The sequence below is a fragment of the Sminthopsis crassicaudata genome, chromosome 1, assembly GCF_048593235.1.
Source record: "Sminthopsis crassicaudata isolate SCR6 chromosome 1, ASM4859323v1, whole genome shotgun sequence".
Classification (NCBI taxonomy): Eukaryota; Metazoa; Chordata; class Mammalia; order Dasyuromorphia; family Dasyuridae; genus Sminthopsis; species Sminthopsis crassicaudata.
In genome coordinates, this window is record NC_133617.1 from 257,729,561 (window position 1) to 257,745,951 (window position 16,391).

Consider the following 16,391-nt stretch of genomic DNA (forward strand, 5'->3'; position numbering starts at 1 on the left):
GAATAGTACTCAGGGCACAGCAGGAGCTTAATGATTATTAAATAAATAAATGAATGGATTCAATATTGTCAAATTCAAATAGAAAATCTACCCACTAACCCATACATATAGATATTGACTTCAAAAACCATATGTAAATATTGCCTATGTTTTATTGTATTCTTATTTATTTTGCTAAATATTGCCAATTGCATTTTAATTTGACTCACTCTGCTTTTAGAAATATCATGGGCTACATGCCACAAAGTGACTCTATTTAAAGCCTTTACTCTAAATCCAGTCAATCATCAACTTTGAATGCCCCTTATTGTTTTATTATCTAGTCTGAATCTCTTCAACATGTCTGTACGATGGGAATAGCATTGGAGATTCTCAATTATAGTTATTTTTGTGTATTTATAAAATAAGGTATACTTTTGAGGGAATACCAAATTTTGTAAAGAAAATCATTTAAAAAATCTTGAAATCTAGGTAAATAATACCTACAATATTTTTTAAATTTTGCAGCATAGTAATCCCATGCTGGAGCTTGGTGATCTCTGCTTTCATTTCCACATGCTTACAAAACATCCATTTGATTTGTTTTAGAATTTTGCTCACAATCAAAGTCAAGCTTACTGGTTTATAGGTTCTATATACAACTCTTTGTGACTGAAAATACAGATAATCCTGTAGTCCCTTTCCTATTGCGTATGATCTCCCAGGAATCACTGATGATAGCTATCAAATTACAATCAGTATCATGATCTGGCCAGGGCTAGTTTTTTAGATTAATTTAAGGGAATTAGATCTTCCTTTACTATACCATCTTGGATTTAAAATCCCTTTTAATTATTGTTGTTCTTTCCTTTGTTGTTAAAGGTAAACTTTGGCAGACAAAATAGAAAAAAACTAATATGTGAGTGCTTTAGCCTTTATAGAGTCATAAAGCTAGAGTCAGAAAAGACCCCAGCATTTATTTGATCCTCATTTTTTTCAGTTAAAGGAAAAGGGGTCCTGAAATTAAGTGACTTGCCCAAGATACATAGCTTGGAAGTGACAGAGGCAGGATTTGAACAAAGGTTTTGACTCTAGTTCTCTTTCTACTCTATCATTTCTATCCTTTATCCTTGCATGCCAATTCATCACGAGCAATGGTCCTATCCCTTAATTTATTCTTCTCTTTTAGCCAGCATTACTTGAAAAAGTTCTTTAGAATTTATAACTAGCATCAATTTATTCTCAATTTTAGTTTTATAGTATTTTTCTTAATTTGTAGTCATGGAACAAAAATTTGAATCTTATTTGCTATCTACATAAACATGATAAAATCATTTAATTTCTTGACTCTTCCAGCCTCACATAAAGCAATCATGTTCTATCTCACTACTTGCCTGTTGGACTTTTCCATTTTGATGTCTCACAGGTATCTCAAACTTATCACAAACTGGTACTCATCTTTTCCCCCATCCTCCCATTCCCCAAACTTCTCTGCTTCTCTCTAAAGCTTCTTAAACTGTGATTGAAACCTGAATGAAATTATGATTTATTATCAGTAAATATTTGATTTGTATATTTTGTAACAATTTTATGTTGTATTTTATATACTTATATATCTGGGTCATATAAAAATTTCTCAGGCAAAAAGAAGCCCTGCTCTGGACCACTGTCATATCTCATGTACATTGGTTCATAATTTCTATTTTGCTCTTGAGTCTTCATTCTCCCTTATTCTCAACTAGTTACCAAATCTTACTGTTTTTTTCACCATTATGTCTCTTGCATCTGCCTCCCTTTTTTTTCCTACTCCTACAATCCTTACTCTAGTTCAGATCTAAATCACCTTTTGGCTGAACTCTGATAATATCTTCAAAATTCATCGTCTCACCTCCTTTTCTCTCTCTACTCCAATGCATCCTTCAAACAGCTACCAAAATATTTCCTGAAGTACAAGTCTGATCATGTCAATCTTCTATTCTATATACTCTAGTGACTTTCCATTTTCCTTAGGATAAAATAGTTCTGGCATTTAAAACTCTTCAGAACTTGGATTTAACCTACCATTTCAAATCGTTTTACACATTATTCTACTTCATGCACTCCATGCTTGAGCCTATTGGCCTTCTTTTTGTTCTACATGTGCCTTTTACAATGCTCATTCACCATATTTGGAATACATTTCTGACCTCTTGGAAACCCAGTTTTCTTCAGGAACCAGCTCAAGTGCCACCTTTCCTAAGAGTACTTTTCTGGTTCTTTCTCTCCCTAGATGCTAGGGCCTTCTACAAAAAAGTTACCTTATATCTCTTTTGTTTATACTAAGTATATGCATGAAATCCCTCTTGTGGAAACATGAGCTTATTGAGGGGAAGTACTTTTGATAGTATATTTCTCTTCTTTCATAGGTATTTTAAGTGAGTTACTCTATTTAAAATATACATACTAGGATAAAGCTTAATGCCTAAAAAGTCCCATATCTATAAAATGATAGCTTAAATATGGAAAGGACAAATTAAGTAAATTATTTAAAAGACTAATAATTTTCATATGAAAACATTGTGTGGAATAAATTGAGAGAAAATCTAAAGAAATGCAAAGGCTGCCTGAGACTATAAGCCATTAAAATCTACTATAATAACCAATAACATTTTAATGTATCTTTAAGATTCATAAACTTTTCATTTCTATCTCCACAATATCACGCCTATCATCTCTGTTCTGCTCATATAACCAGCACCCTAACTCAGGTCTTTATCACCTTTCACTTGGAAAAAAATATAATAATTTCCTAATTGGTGTCCTTGGCTTAAGTTCCTACCCACTACAATCTATTCTCTATACATCTAGAAAAGGATTTTCCTGAAGTACAGCCATGACTATATCACTTGTTTATATTACATAACCATATCACATGACCATAACAGTTCTTTCAGTAGTATTTGACTCTTTGTGTCCCTATTTGGGATTTTCTTGGCAATGATACTAGAGTAGTTTGTCATTTCCTTCTCCAGATCATTTTACAGATGAGGAAACTGAGAAAAGTAAGGTTCAGTGACTTGGCCAAAGTCTTACAGATAATAAGTATCTGAGGTGAGATTTAAGTTCAGAAACATGAGTCTTTATGATTCTAGGCCAGGCAGTCAATTCATTGTGCCAATTACTTCTAACCATATTACTACAATGCTCAATAAACAACAATGGCTCCCAATCACTTCTAGGTGATATTGATATAATAATTTCTATTTCATATTTAAAGTCCTTCACAATATGGCTCCCATCTATCTTTCTAGTTTTATTATTTTGATGAACCATCTATATACACTATTGTACAGCCAAAGTGGTCTGCTTGTTTTAATCCCACATGGAATTCTATGCCCCATTTCTGTGTTTCTGCACAGGGGCATATAGGAGGTATATTTAACAAAGCACTGAAAATCAGGAAGAACTGAATGAGAATTTTTCCCAAGATACATACTATTTGTATGACCTTGGACAAATCACAACTTTCTGACCTCAGTTTCCCCTACTATAAAACAGGGACAATAGTAATATTTACCTTATGAGATTATTGTGAGGACCAAATTAGGCAATATATGTAAAGTATTTTGCAAATGCTATATATACTTTATAAATGACTGTTTTTTATAAAAAATAAAATTACTATTATTTTTGGAACTCTCTGAATTTATATACAGGTACTTATTGACAACTTATAAAATGGATACTCTTTGTGAATAGGGGATTGTTTCATTTCTGTCCTATCTGAGGCAGCTACAATTGTGTTTGCTCATATAAGGTGCTAAATAAATGCCTGAACATGTAGGTGGCACAGTAGATAGAGCCCCAGGCCTAGAGTCAGGCCTGAGTTCAAATACACTGTGACACTTTGTGGCTGCGTGATACTGGGCAAGTTATTTAACCCTGCTTGCTTAAGTTTCCTTATTTGTAAAATAAGCTGAAAGAAACGCAAATCATCTCTACCAAGAAAACCCCAATGAGTCAAAAAGAGTCAGATATAACTGAAATGACTTGAACAACAACAAATTGATACTTATTTATTGACTGATATCACATTTTATGTGTGTCATCTCCTCTGAGCCTCAAAATAATCCTCTGAGGTTGGCAGTACAAGAAAGATTCTCAGCATTCTGATGGATGAGGTAACTGAAGCTTGACCTGATCCTACCTATAAGTGTGGAAACTGTGCCTTGAATTCTGGTCTTCTGATAATAAACTAGTAGTATTTTTTATTGTCACACTACAAGTCTCTGTAACATTTAATCATTCATTGCCTTCCCATTTTCCTGCCTTTTCTCTATTCAGTAAATTTTTACATACCATTCCTCATGCCCAGAAAAGATATTATCATGTAGTACAAAGAGCTTTAAATATGAAATTATAATATCCAATTTCAAATCCCAACTTTTCTGTTTACTAATCATATGACTATGCCATATATTTAAATTTGCTGGACCTCTGTTTCCATGTTTGTAAAATAAGAGCCTTACTATAGATGATCTCTGAAGAACCTTTTGACTAAATGCTTTTTCAATCTCTTTCTACATTCTTGAAATCCTTCCTGACCTTGATAGACCAGTTCAAGTACCAACTCACTTAATGCTACCATAATCTCCCCAGCTAAAAGTGAAGTCTCTCTCCTTAAAAATTCAAATATTTTATTGTTTTTCTTCTATTTATTTATTTTGTCAAATATCATATTATGTTATAGTTACTTATATATATCCTAATGTATTCTTCCCCAACACTAGATCACAAATTACACCAATTCAGTTTAATTTTTCCATCTTTGTACTTTTAGGATTGCTTAATAAATGTTTGTTGAATTAAAATTGAAAATATCTAACCAAATATTTAACTGTTGGTAATATATCTTGTAAAACATTTGACACTTTTAAGTATCCCTACACCCCAAAATGACAAGTGGCTTGGTTAAATGATAAAAGAATATGTACAACATAAGTTCTTTAAATAGTAGAAAAGAGAGAAAGTAAGAAAAACTTTTATTATTGCACTTTAGTCAGCAAATTGGCAAGATGACAGTGAGATAAGTAAAGGGGGTAGTTGGAGATGTCACCAATATTACTAAGAACCTGAATTCATTAGACTTTCTAGTCATCACAAAAGAAGCACAGGGTCACATCTCAGTCCCTAGGATCTATTTTCTTAATTGCTGGAAAGGGGTTGGACCAAATGGAAAACACTTTACCAATGTATGAAGCAATTATCAATATTAATAGTTGCCATAGTGCTTAATTCAGATTAAGAATAGGAGCAATAAAAGGAAAAAAGATAGGTAATGTAATTCTCATACTTTAGAAAGAAACAAGGGAGGATTTTAGATACCACCTGTAAATCTGATTTGCGTTCAAGGGAAGATTGGAAACACTAATAAGAGAGCATGATTAAAGGTGGGTCTATGGTTATAAATTGTTTTCATAATGGTGATGAGGGAGGCTGACATATAGTATAATAAGATGGGAATGTCAGCATCTATTTTTATTAGTGTCATGAGCAACATATAATAGTGTATTTAAATTATCTTCACTTTCTTTTAGTATTTTGGTAACCAGTGGTTTCAGAAACATTAAAATCTCACACATAAATATATATATATGTATATGTAAAATATAGATTTCTTACACAGATATTTGTGAATGTACATATGGGTATATATCTATCCATCTAATTTCTCTTTCTATAAAGATCCAATTAAATTATCATTGACCTTTTTGTAATCCTAGAACTGGTAATATGGGAGAATACAATACTTAAAAATATACTCATATTTCAGAAAAATTTTGGGACTTTTTTCTTAACTAATTTACTACATTGTGTTACTGTGTCATAAATAAAAATTGGATTAAATGAATCAAAAGAATACACTAAAAAGAGAAGAATCTTCTGGGTAACTAGATACTTGTAAGTTTTTCTCCAAAATTATTTATGATAAGATTTTAAAATATCTTGGTCTGGTTCATTTAATTTTCCATATTTATCCATTTTATAATAATATTCCCTTTTAAGTATAGATAATAATAATTACAATAGCTATCATTTATATACACTTACACATGCCAGATACTATGCTAAATGTTTACAATAATTATATTATAACAATCCTGGGAGGTAGGTGCTATTGTTATCCCCACTTTACAGATGAGGAAGATGAGGTAATTGAGATTAAGTAACTTGCTTAGAGTCACACAATTATATGTTTGAGGTTATATTTGAACTAAGATCTTTCTTTTTTTTTTTTTTTTTTCCTGAGGCTGGGGTTAAGTGACTTGCCCAGGGTCACACAGCTAGGAAGTGTTAAGTGTCTGAGACCAGATTTGAACTTGGGTCCTCCTGAATTCAAGGCTGGTGCTCTATCCACTGTGCCACCTAGCTGCCCCCTGAACTAAGATCTTTCTAATTCCAGTCTCAGCACTGGTGCCATCTAACTGAGACACCTATGTCACTATTATATAGATGCAAAGGATTTTATAGATCATCTAATCTTGATGATATACAAATCACTATTGATCAGAGAAATGCAAATTAAGACAATTCTGAGATACCACTACACACCTGTCAGATTGGCTAAGATGACGGGAACAAATAATGATGAATGTTGGAGGGGATGTGGGAAAATTGGGACACTGATGCATTGTTGGTGGAGTTGTGAAAGAATCAGGCCATTCTGGAGAGCAATTTGGAACTATGCCCAAAAAGTTATCAAAATGTACATACCCTTTGACCCAGCAGTGCTACTACTGGGCTTATATCCCAAGGAAATACTAAAGACGGGAAAGGGACATGTATGTGCCAAAATGTTTGTGGCAGCCCTTTTTATAGTGTCTAGAAACTGGAAAATGAATGGATGTCCATCAATTGGAGAATGGTTGGGTAAACTATGGTATATGAATGTTATGGAATATTATTGTTCTATAAGAAATGACCAACAGGAGGAATACAGAGAAGCTTGGAGAGATTTACATCAACTGATGCTGATTGAAATGAGCAGAACTAGGAGATCATTATACACAACAATGATACTGTACGAGGATGTATTCTGATGGAAGTGAATATCTTCAACATAGAGAAGAGCTAATCCAATTCCAATTGATCAATGATAGACAGAATCAGCTACACCCAGAAAAGGATCACTGGGAAATGAGTGTAAACTGTGAGCATTTGTTTTTGTTGTTGTTGTTGTTTTTTGTTTTTCTTCCCAGATTATTTTTACCTTCCGAATACAATTCTTCCTTTGCAACAACAACAACAACAAAATTTGGTTCTGCACATATATATTGTACCTAGGATATACTGTAACATATTTAATATGTATGGGAATGTCTGCCATCTAGGGGAGGGGGTGGAGGGAAGGAGGGGAAAAATTTGGAACAGAAGGGAGTACAAGGGATAATGTTGTAAAAAAATTACCTGTGCATATGTACTGTCAAAAAAAGTTATAATTATAAAATTAATAAAAAAATTTTTAAAAAATCTTGATTATAGAAATCCTCCTTGAAATATGAAGTCCTTTGATAATATCTCTGACAAGTAGCCATCTATTGATTTTTTTATTTGATGAATTCTAACAGTGGGGAATATATTAGAAAGCATGATGTAATAGAAATCATATTGCATCTGAGTAAAAAAACCCAGGTCCAAATTCCAACTTGACCTGTTCGAGCTTTGTCAAATCATTTCACATCACTGAGCCTCTCTTTCCTTATATATAAAATGAATTGAAATAAATGACCTCTGAGGTTTCTTCCAGTTTTGAGTCTTAGACTTCTATTTATAGAGTGAGCTCATTCCATCCAAGGACAAACCTCCTTGTTAAGTTTTTTTTTTCTTTTTTTCTTTTTCTTATATTGAGCCACCAGAAGCTCCTTACACTCTAGCACAGGGTTTAACTTGGGGTCCATAAACTTGTTTTTCAAATACTTGGATAGTGTTGTATGTCAGTGTAATTTATTTAATTTGCAATACTTTATATTTTATCTTATACATTTAGAACCTTTTTTTTCTGAGAAGGGGTCTATAAAATTCATCAGATTGGAAAAGAGGTCCATGACAAGATAAAAAAGTTAAAAACCTCTGATCTGTAGGATAAAACACAAACTCCTAATCTGGCATTTAAGGCCTATTACAATCTAGTTTTATCTTGGCTTTTCAGCCTAATTTCACATACACTTGTATTTCTCTTTAAACAATCTACATTTTAGGAAAAACAGGACTCTTAGTTATTCTTTGAACTCAGGCTTTTAGTTCTCATCTCTACATTTATGTAGGATATCCCTGTCATATTACTGAGTTTCATTTGCCTTCATATTCAGTAAAAACTCACCAAGCATTTGAGCATCTAGCATGTACCAAATAAATACTTTGCTAAGTACTCAGTCCATGGAGACAAAAATGCAATAATGTCTACCTCCAAGGTCATATTTTTTTACTGGGGAAGAAAAACATATACCCAGATGAAAACATAGGGATTAAATACAGACATTTTTTGGAGTTAGGGACAACGTTAGGGGAATCAGCCTTCTATAGAAGATGGCATTTGAGAAGATCTTTGAAAGGAAATAGGGATTCTGTGAGGCAGTAGTGAGGAGACAAAGCTTTCCAGTAAAAGAGGACAGTTTCTTTCAGTGTCTAGAAGTAAGGAAAAATTAGAATGGAACATATAGAGTACCACAAATGAGTCAATTTGGTGAAGTTGTATGATCATAAAATTTTAATAACCATTTCTCTAAGAAAAAATATATGAAATACATTTTTGCATTTGGTAGGCATTATTAATATTTCCCCTATTATTTTCTTAGGCCTAGAAATCAACAAAGCAATAAAATCTCAATTTGTAGCATTTGCTGATTTCTGAGGTAAACATGCTCCCATTGAAATTTTAACAATTGGTTTCTGTGAGCCAGAATAAATTGGCTTTAGCTCATTATTGATTTGGCCATAATTGACACATCACTTTGTTAGAGATGGGTTGGAATGAAGCTGTAGGGCTTTAAATGCCAGACAGAGGCAGTTTTATTTTATTCTAGAGGCAATAGGGAGCCACAGAAGCTTATTGAGTAAGCCAAACCCATTGGTTTTCATTCTGTCCTTTGGAGTTGTAACAACAGGGTATAGTGGAAAGATAAATTTTGAGTCAGAGGATATGGGTTTTAATTGTGGTTCTGTCATGTACTGTTTCTGTATAAAAGGGTGTAGTTATGCTAAATAACCTTCATGTTTCCTTCTAGTACCAAATCTGAGATAGTTCCTATGCCCCCATTTTCTCCCCAAACTTTTCTTTTCTAGGCTAACTGCCCCCATTTCCCTCAACTAGTCTTTTAATGACTTGCTTTCAAGTGCCTTCACTATCTTAGTAACCTTCCTTTAAATCCTCTCAGATCGTCAATATTCTCCTTAGAATATAGAGTCCAGAAATGAATATTGTACTCCAGATTGGCTCTTTCCAAGTTCAAGACCTTTAGTTTCAAGCAGTCTTGTTTTAATGAGATCTAAGATCGTGTTTAGTGGCTTTATGGGCTGGCACAACTCATTGTGAGTATGTTCTATGAAGCCCCTTTTAATGCCTGTGGTCTAACAATTAACACCAAAAAAACCCCACAGATCCTCTAACAGCCAGCACCACACTATCCATATGTGTAACCATAAGTTACAGCAAATAGTGAAGTCATCCCATTGATGGTGAATTCTTTAACTTTAAAAGGCTACAAGCCAAAACTAAAGTGGAGGGGATGTTGGTGCCTGATTTTTAATTTGCCGATTATTTGTAGATTTGCAGATATTTGTGTACAGATTATTTCAATGTGGCTTCTGCAATTAAGATGCAACAAAGTACAGATTGATTCTCTATCATGTATTAAGTCATTCCCTAAAGAACTTTGGAATTGATTGCAAGACATTGGAGGCACAAGACTATCCAGCATGGCATGCTCTCGTTAAAGAAGGTGCTGTGTTCTATGAGCAAAGCATAACTGAAGTGACTCAAAAGAATTATGAGATTCACACACTTAAAGAATCTACATCAACCATATTCACATAGATGATTTGTGCCTGACTTGTGGTAGAGCATTCTCAGTTCATGTTGATCTGATCAATGACAATAGAACACACTATAACTTGACTGTAGTGAACATAGTGATGCTGTTTTAAGGACAACAATTACCTAACTAATCAACCAACATGAACCAACAACTTCCTTTGTAGCCTGCCTCAAAAGTCAAGCATATGACTGAGAAGTGAAGAAATTTCCATAGATCAAGTGACAGTAACCAACTTTCTTATATGTGGAGGAGTAGAGAGAAATACTAATTTCTTAACAGTGGACTTTCCTAGTATAAGAAGGAAGTGCTGTACTCTATCACTACTCCTTTGTGAAAAAATCCTTTTCCAGGAATCCCTCATATAGGGGAGCTTTCTCCACTAATGTTGCTAACTCCAAAAATGGCAATGGGCTTACTTAAATCATCCTTTGGAACCAAGTCTTAAAAAGTCAGATGTGCTATATGGAAATGAGAGAAGTCACTTACTCTGCTAAAGTATTAAGTATATAGGAACAAACCAATTCGAGACATTCTTGTACTTAATAGCAAAGTGGATAGAATGTTGTGCTTAGAATCAAGAAGATTTGAGCTCTAATCTTTGCTCAAGTACTTACAAGTTGTAAGACACTTGGGCAAGACATTTAATTTCTCTCAAACTCAGATTACTTATCTGGAAAATGAAGATGATGATAGCACCAATTTTCCAGAGTTCTTGTGGGGTTCAAATAAACAAACAAGCTTATCTATCTATAGCTACCTATCTATCTCTGTGTATATATATATATATATATATATATATATATATATATATATATATATATATATATATATACTTGTGTTTATACACATGTAAATATATACCCACATACATATTTACACACAATGTTTCAGATATATTAAAGTACTGTATAAATGGTAGCTATTATAATTTCTACATGAATTGAATTGTACCATTTATAACACACATTGTATAACATATCACTGGCAACATTCTATAAATCATTAACAAAATTAATTTGAAGACTAAGCATACAAGAAATCATTATTGAATACTTAGAATCAATTACAGTTTTGAAATAAATAGCAATTACAGATTTGAAATGAAATTTGAAAAATATTTTTGTGATTTTAAAATGAAGAAGATAATGCAAGACTAGTTTGTCAAATGTTATATGTCTAAAGAGAGGGGTCTATGCATGTTTTTCAGTTAAATGATTAACTTAGAAACCAGTCACTTCCATATTTCTCATTGTAGTCCAAAGAGGAATTTGGATATCTGTTACAATAATATTCTCTAAGAGCCTAAATTTATAAAAGAAGTTCAAGTAAGGCAAATAAAATAAATAATTTAATACATTAAGAAAGACAGTACAAACTTTACCAAGTGATAATAATAGTACTGAAGTATATATACCCTTCTAAGAAGTGCATGTTCAATTAACAAGCAAACTCAATTAGAGAATGAACAATAGGCAACACAGCATTTGTTGAGTTAGTTTGTATTTACAAAACATAAGCATGATTTTTTTTAATGTTTGTTTTATCTGTTAAGATGTACAGTAAAGTTTCTTGGAAATTTTAGATACTTAGGGGACACAATTTTCCAAGAATTTCTTTTGAGGACACATGTACCATTGTCATTTTGGAAAAGGTGTGCTTCTTATTAATTCTTCCTTTTAATGCATAAATGTAGAATAATTGAAGAATGAATAAATACCTCTGGCAAATGAAAAGCATTGCAAAAGAACAAATATTTTAATAACTTTCTTATTATTAAAGTTTTATGAAACGATGTTGTCATTCACTGACATTTTAATAGCCTATTTTTAACCATACCCAAACAATTCACTTTACTAAGGAAATCTGATATGCTTTTAAATTATTCTAAACAACTAACTAAATAAAATTTTTTAGAAAAAAATTAAAATATGAAAATATTTGTCACTTCTAAATTGGTGTATTACAAAGTCTTGTAACCATGATTATATCTATACATAGCAAGCAATTGATGCAATCAATTAATTAAAGCGAAGGGGTGTCTTTGGCCCCCAAATTATCTCAACTGGTTGTTTACATTAATTAAGATAGCCAGTTCATCAAATAAGAATATCTATGTAGACAATATTATCTTTAGCTACATCTCTATCTATTAAGTAGATTGAAGTATTATCCAAAGAAAAAAACAAAACAAAGCAAAACCTCTTTGTTTAATTATCTGAATATTATATAAAACTTTTAAGGTTTGAACTTTCATATAATTGCATTGATTCCCGAAGTCAGTGCATAGACAAAACATTTTGGGTAAATATACTTTCTTTGGGTTTCATGATTTATCACATATATTGAGATGGAACTCTCTTTAAATATTGCCATGTTTTACCTAGATAATTTTGGACAAATGTTTGAGTTCTTTAAATTCATTAGATCAGTGTGGAATTGTCAACAAATGAATGTAGGGTGCAGATAATTAATAAAATATTCATTGAATTTATGTAAATGAATTATTTTGTTGCCTAAAACAGTTAATGATTTTGTCAGAGGGTATGTTGTCTAGTTTTTCTTATTTTTTGCCACAAAAAGGTGATATCCAGGTTTAGTAGTGATAATTAATTCATTTGATTCAGAATAATGGAAATTGACAAAGGTGATTTAAATGAATTCTTACCTGAGCTCTTGTACCAGAGACTCCACTTGAACTGTTGACAAAAAGAGAAAAAAAAAGTCTATTTTCTGTGTCTCATCCCAATCCTCTGAAATGCTGATGGGGCATGGAATTATTAGTAAAATCTTATCCCCATTTTCATTTGGTTAATTTTTCCATATGTGGGTTTGCCCTACCTGGACTACAAATAAATGAGGAATTTTTTCCTATTTCTCATCTCTCACTAAAAAGGGCATATTCTCATGGTTTGGAGTATATTAAGCTTAGTATTACTTCCTTGGTGACCTGGCTCTTTCTCTTTATAGAAAATCTACTAGCCAGCAACTATATTCTTGTGGAGACTATTTCAAATAAAGTGGGGGTGAATCTAAGTGAAACTTAGAACTACTGACTTTTCATTTTATACAAGAAATTATATTTTATAATTTACTGGACATCCAAGATAAATAGATAACAGATCCATTTGAATATTTGAGTTGAAAACACTATTTGAAAATATCCGAATTTTTGAATGTATATATATATATACATATATATATATATATTTGAATATATTTGTGCATCTAAGTACATATGAAAGATAGCATGGTATAGTGGAGGAAAATTGTACTTGGTGTCAGGAAAGAGCTGGCATGAATTATTTTTCCATACTTGCTATCTGAGTACTCTTGGACACATTATCTTGTTGGGCCCCATTTTCCTCATCTTTACATTGGGATAATTATATTAATAGTTAAGTGCCTATTTTGAAGCATATTGTAAGAATCAAATGAGCTAAAACAATTTAAACCATAACAAGATGTCACTTATGTAGATGTACACATATCTTTGTGTACATAAACACAGAAAGATATGTGTGTGGAGAAAAACTTACAGAGAGATAATAGAAAAAAAGACAGGTTCAGAGAATGAGTCTGTACATTTTATACATCTGTGTTTTCATCAGTGAAGGACAAACTCCAGTGTAGAAACTCTCTTTTGACTGGGGTAACTCTTATGCAGTTTGTAGTAGGTATGAAATAGATCGTTTTCATTAATTCTCTGAGAGTTGCCTTGGGATATTGAAAAGTTATTTATCCATTCTCATTCTATATTAGAAAAATGTCTTGAACTATCCTTTATCTGTCTTCCTCATCATCTATCTACATCATGCAACATAATATATATGTAGATATATATATGCTACAATTAAATAAAGTAATCAAATGATTTGTAACTTCATTTATAGAAATTTCTTGCCATGAATTTTGCCTAGTCTTTAGTAACCATTAAGAACAAAGTGTCACACTAAGAAATTGTAGATGACAATTTGATACTAAACATGTACTTGTAATTGTGAATGGCAAAATTTCATTGCTCAAATAATTCCCAGAACTATATTAAACAAATTGTGTCTGTAAGAGAAAAAGGTAAAAAACTTCAGGCAGGGCAATAGAAATAATCTTTGAAAAATTAGGAAATGTAAAGGAAAATCTTTGACTTTGTAATAGATTTTGAGATGGGAATGTAGAAAATTAGTATTTATCAATACCTGCTCATACAAGGATAAATAGCAGATTAGCAGATAACAAGTGGTTTCAAAGAGTACTTTTGTAGCACTAGCAAAGACATTTATTTGACGTCTGGGAGATCATTCTTATGTTAGTGTGTGTGTGTGTGTGTGTGTGTGTGTGTGTGTGTGTGTATGTGTGTGTGTGTGTGTGTGTGAAAATGAAGTCTAAATTAAATTTCAGATGAGAAATTCACTTTCCATACTTTGCAATCCAAATAACCTGCAATAATGTTTTTTAGAAGTTAAACTAAAAAAACCAGCTCATTGAACTTACAGCTGTTCTGATAAGAGTTAGTACCAATCCAAGTGCCTGGAAAGCATATCTCATTTTGTTCTCTTAAATTTTAGTATATTATTAATGTATGAATTTTGAGATAAAAAGTTTAATGTTCAGGAACTCTGTACCTCATATATATTGGTCCATAAAAATATTCTCTACTCACATCCTTGGTGCATTTTTAAAAGTCCCTGGAACTCAAATTAGAAAAGTATATAGAGTAAAAATTTTTGTTTGAGTAAAGAAAATTCCAGGTCTCAATTGCTGGTGACCCTACACTTTGGTTGTCATGGCAAACTGAAAAATTTGTAAATCTGCTCTGAGCTTATTTTTTTCTAATTCTGTTGTTCTGGGTTTTGCTTGAATATGAGTTAACAGCTTTAGTTAAATAATAAAATAGCTAGATAAAAACATTTCATTTGCTAGCAATTTTAATCTGATGTTCTTAAAACATTTTATAAATGTGATTGTTTTGTTGCAAGTGCTATTGTCCATTTTCTTAGCCACAGAAACTAAAATTGAGGAATGATTCTATCTAGAAGCAATGGATCTCCTTTGCTTATCCTCTCACATGCCATTCTGAGCAGCAAGTTTTCCACTTAGAATTAAGGGTCACAAAAAATATTACTAATTATAATAAAAAGTTATTTTCCTTGAGGGGTTATAATGCTAGTCAATCTTGCTTTCCAGATGTTTAGATCATCAAGGGCCTGTTTATATTTCAATATTACATTACCATCTGTTGCTTACAAAAAGAGAGGGCTAACCGGCAAGTTAAACCTTTCAAACATTACTTTGCAAAGCTGCTGAAAAATCCCAGAGGGGGTAGTCAAAAAACAAATAGAGTCCTTTTGCTGGGACTAAGTTTAGACTGGAAACCACTAAACTAGGTAACACAAAATTAAAACCTGTTATGGCAACGAACTGAAAAAAAAAAAACCTGCACTTTCATCTGACTATTAAAGGCGACCATAACATTTTGAAGGTCTCACTGAAGCATACTTTCGTTGCCTAACATTATATTGTTTCATATGATGCCTAACTTCATTCTCTATGTCGTTTTCCCAACTGTCAAACATCATGCATTTCTGTGGACTTTTCTATCCTCTTTAACTCCTAGCTAATAGCATTTTGTCTCTCAATGCCAGCAGCCTATGTCCTGGCTTGATTAAAAAAAGGAGCCCTGAGGAAGTTATGTATACTCTGACTACACATTAGGGACCTAGCATAAGAATAACCATATTTCATAGTGTTATGGGCATGATGTCATGGAACCTGCTTGCTAACTCACCCTTGGTTCCTTTTGAGCGAGTATGCAGCCTTTTATCTTCAGCATCTGCATCCATCTGTAACATTAACACAAAATCTTAAATTCACCTCCTTTGTCACTGATTAAAATCCAGTGCACAATTATACATTGAGATATTGTGAAAGTTGTAATGAAAAAGAGAATAGCCATGCTTACAAAATATATTTTGGCCTGAAGACGTATCTATACATATATGTTTGTATATTATATATATGCATTTAGGCATGTATGATAACATATATAATAACTATATACATAACACACACATATATACACATAGATTTAGGATATTCAGGATATCCTTTGGATATTAGGATTGTCATGCATATCACTCTCCTAACAATCCATAGCTTATAAAAGAATTATTCATTGAATTTACAAATGATAAAGAACAACTACTAAAGGTAGATTCTATTCTGTTGTCCACAAGTGTTTATTGATGATTCAAGCAATTCTGTGAGAAAAATCCAGTTATTATCTGAATCACAATGGTTCTAGTGACCATAGAAATCCAAAATGAAATTCTCAAAGGCTTTTCT

At 32.3% G+C, this 16,391-nt stretch overlaps 1 protein-coding gene and 1 long non-coding RNA gene across 8 annotated transcripts in view; one reads left to right on the forward strand and one right to left on the reverse strand.

The window, feature by feature from the left end:
• Nucleotides 1-16,391, reverse strand: part of ST18 (ST18 C2H2C-type zinc finger transcription factor) — a 166,797-nt gene that overhangs the window by 109,326 nt on the left and 41,080 nt on the right. For all 6 annotated transcript variants that reach the window (XM_074278266.1, XM_074278248.1, XM_074278225.1 and 3 more), the window contains 2 exons: nt 15,835-15,889; nt 12,718-12,748 (listed from right to left, as the gene is read on the reverse strand). In XM_074278266.1, the coding sequence (XP_074134367.1) occupies nt 12,718-12,748; nt 15,835-15,889 (86 nt within the window). The remainder of the gene's footprint in view (nt 1-12,717; nt 12,749-15,834; nt 15,890-16,391) is intronic.
• The window catches only part of LOC141548943 (uncharacterized), a 147,549-nt gene that overhangs the window by 106,449 nt on the left and 24,709 nt on the right, over nt 1-16,391 (forward strand). The gene's annotated exons all lie outside the window — the stretch shown is intronic.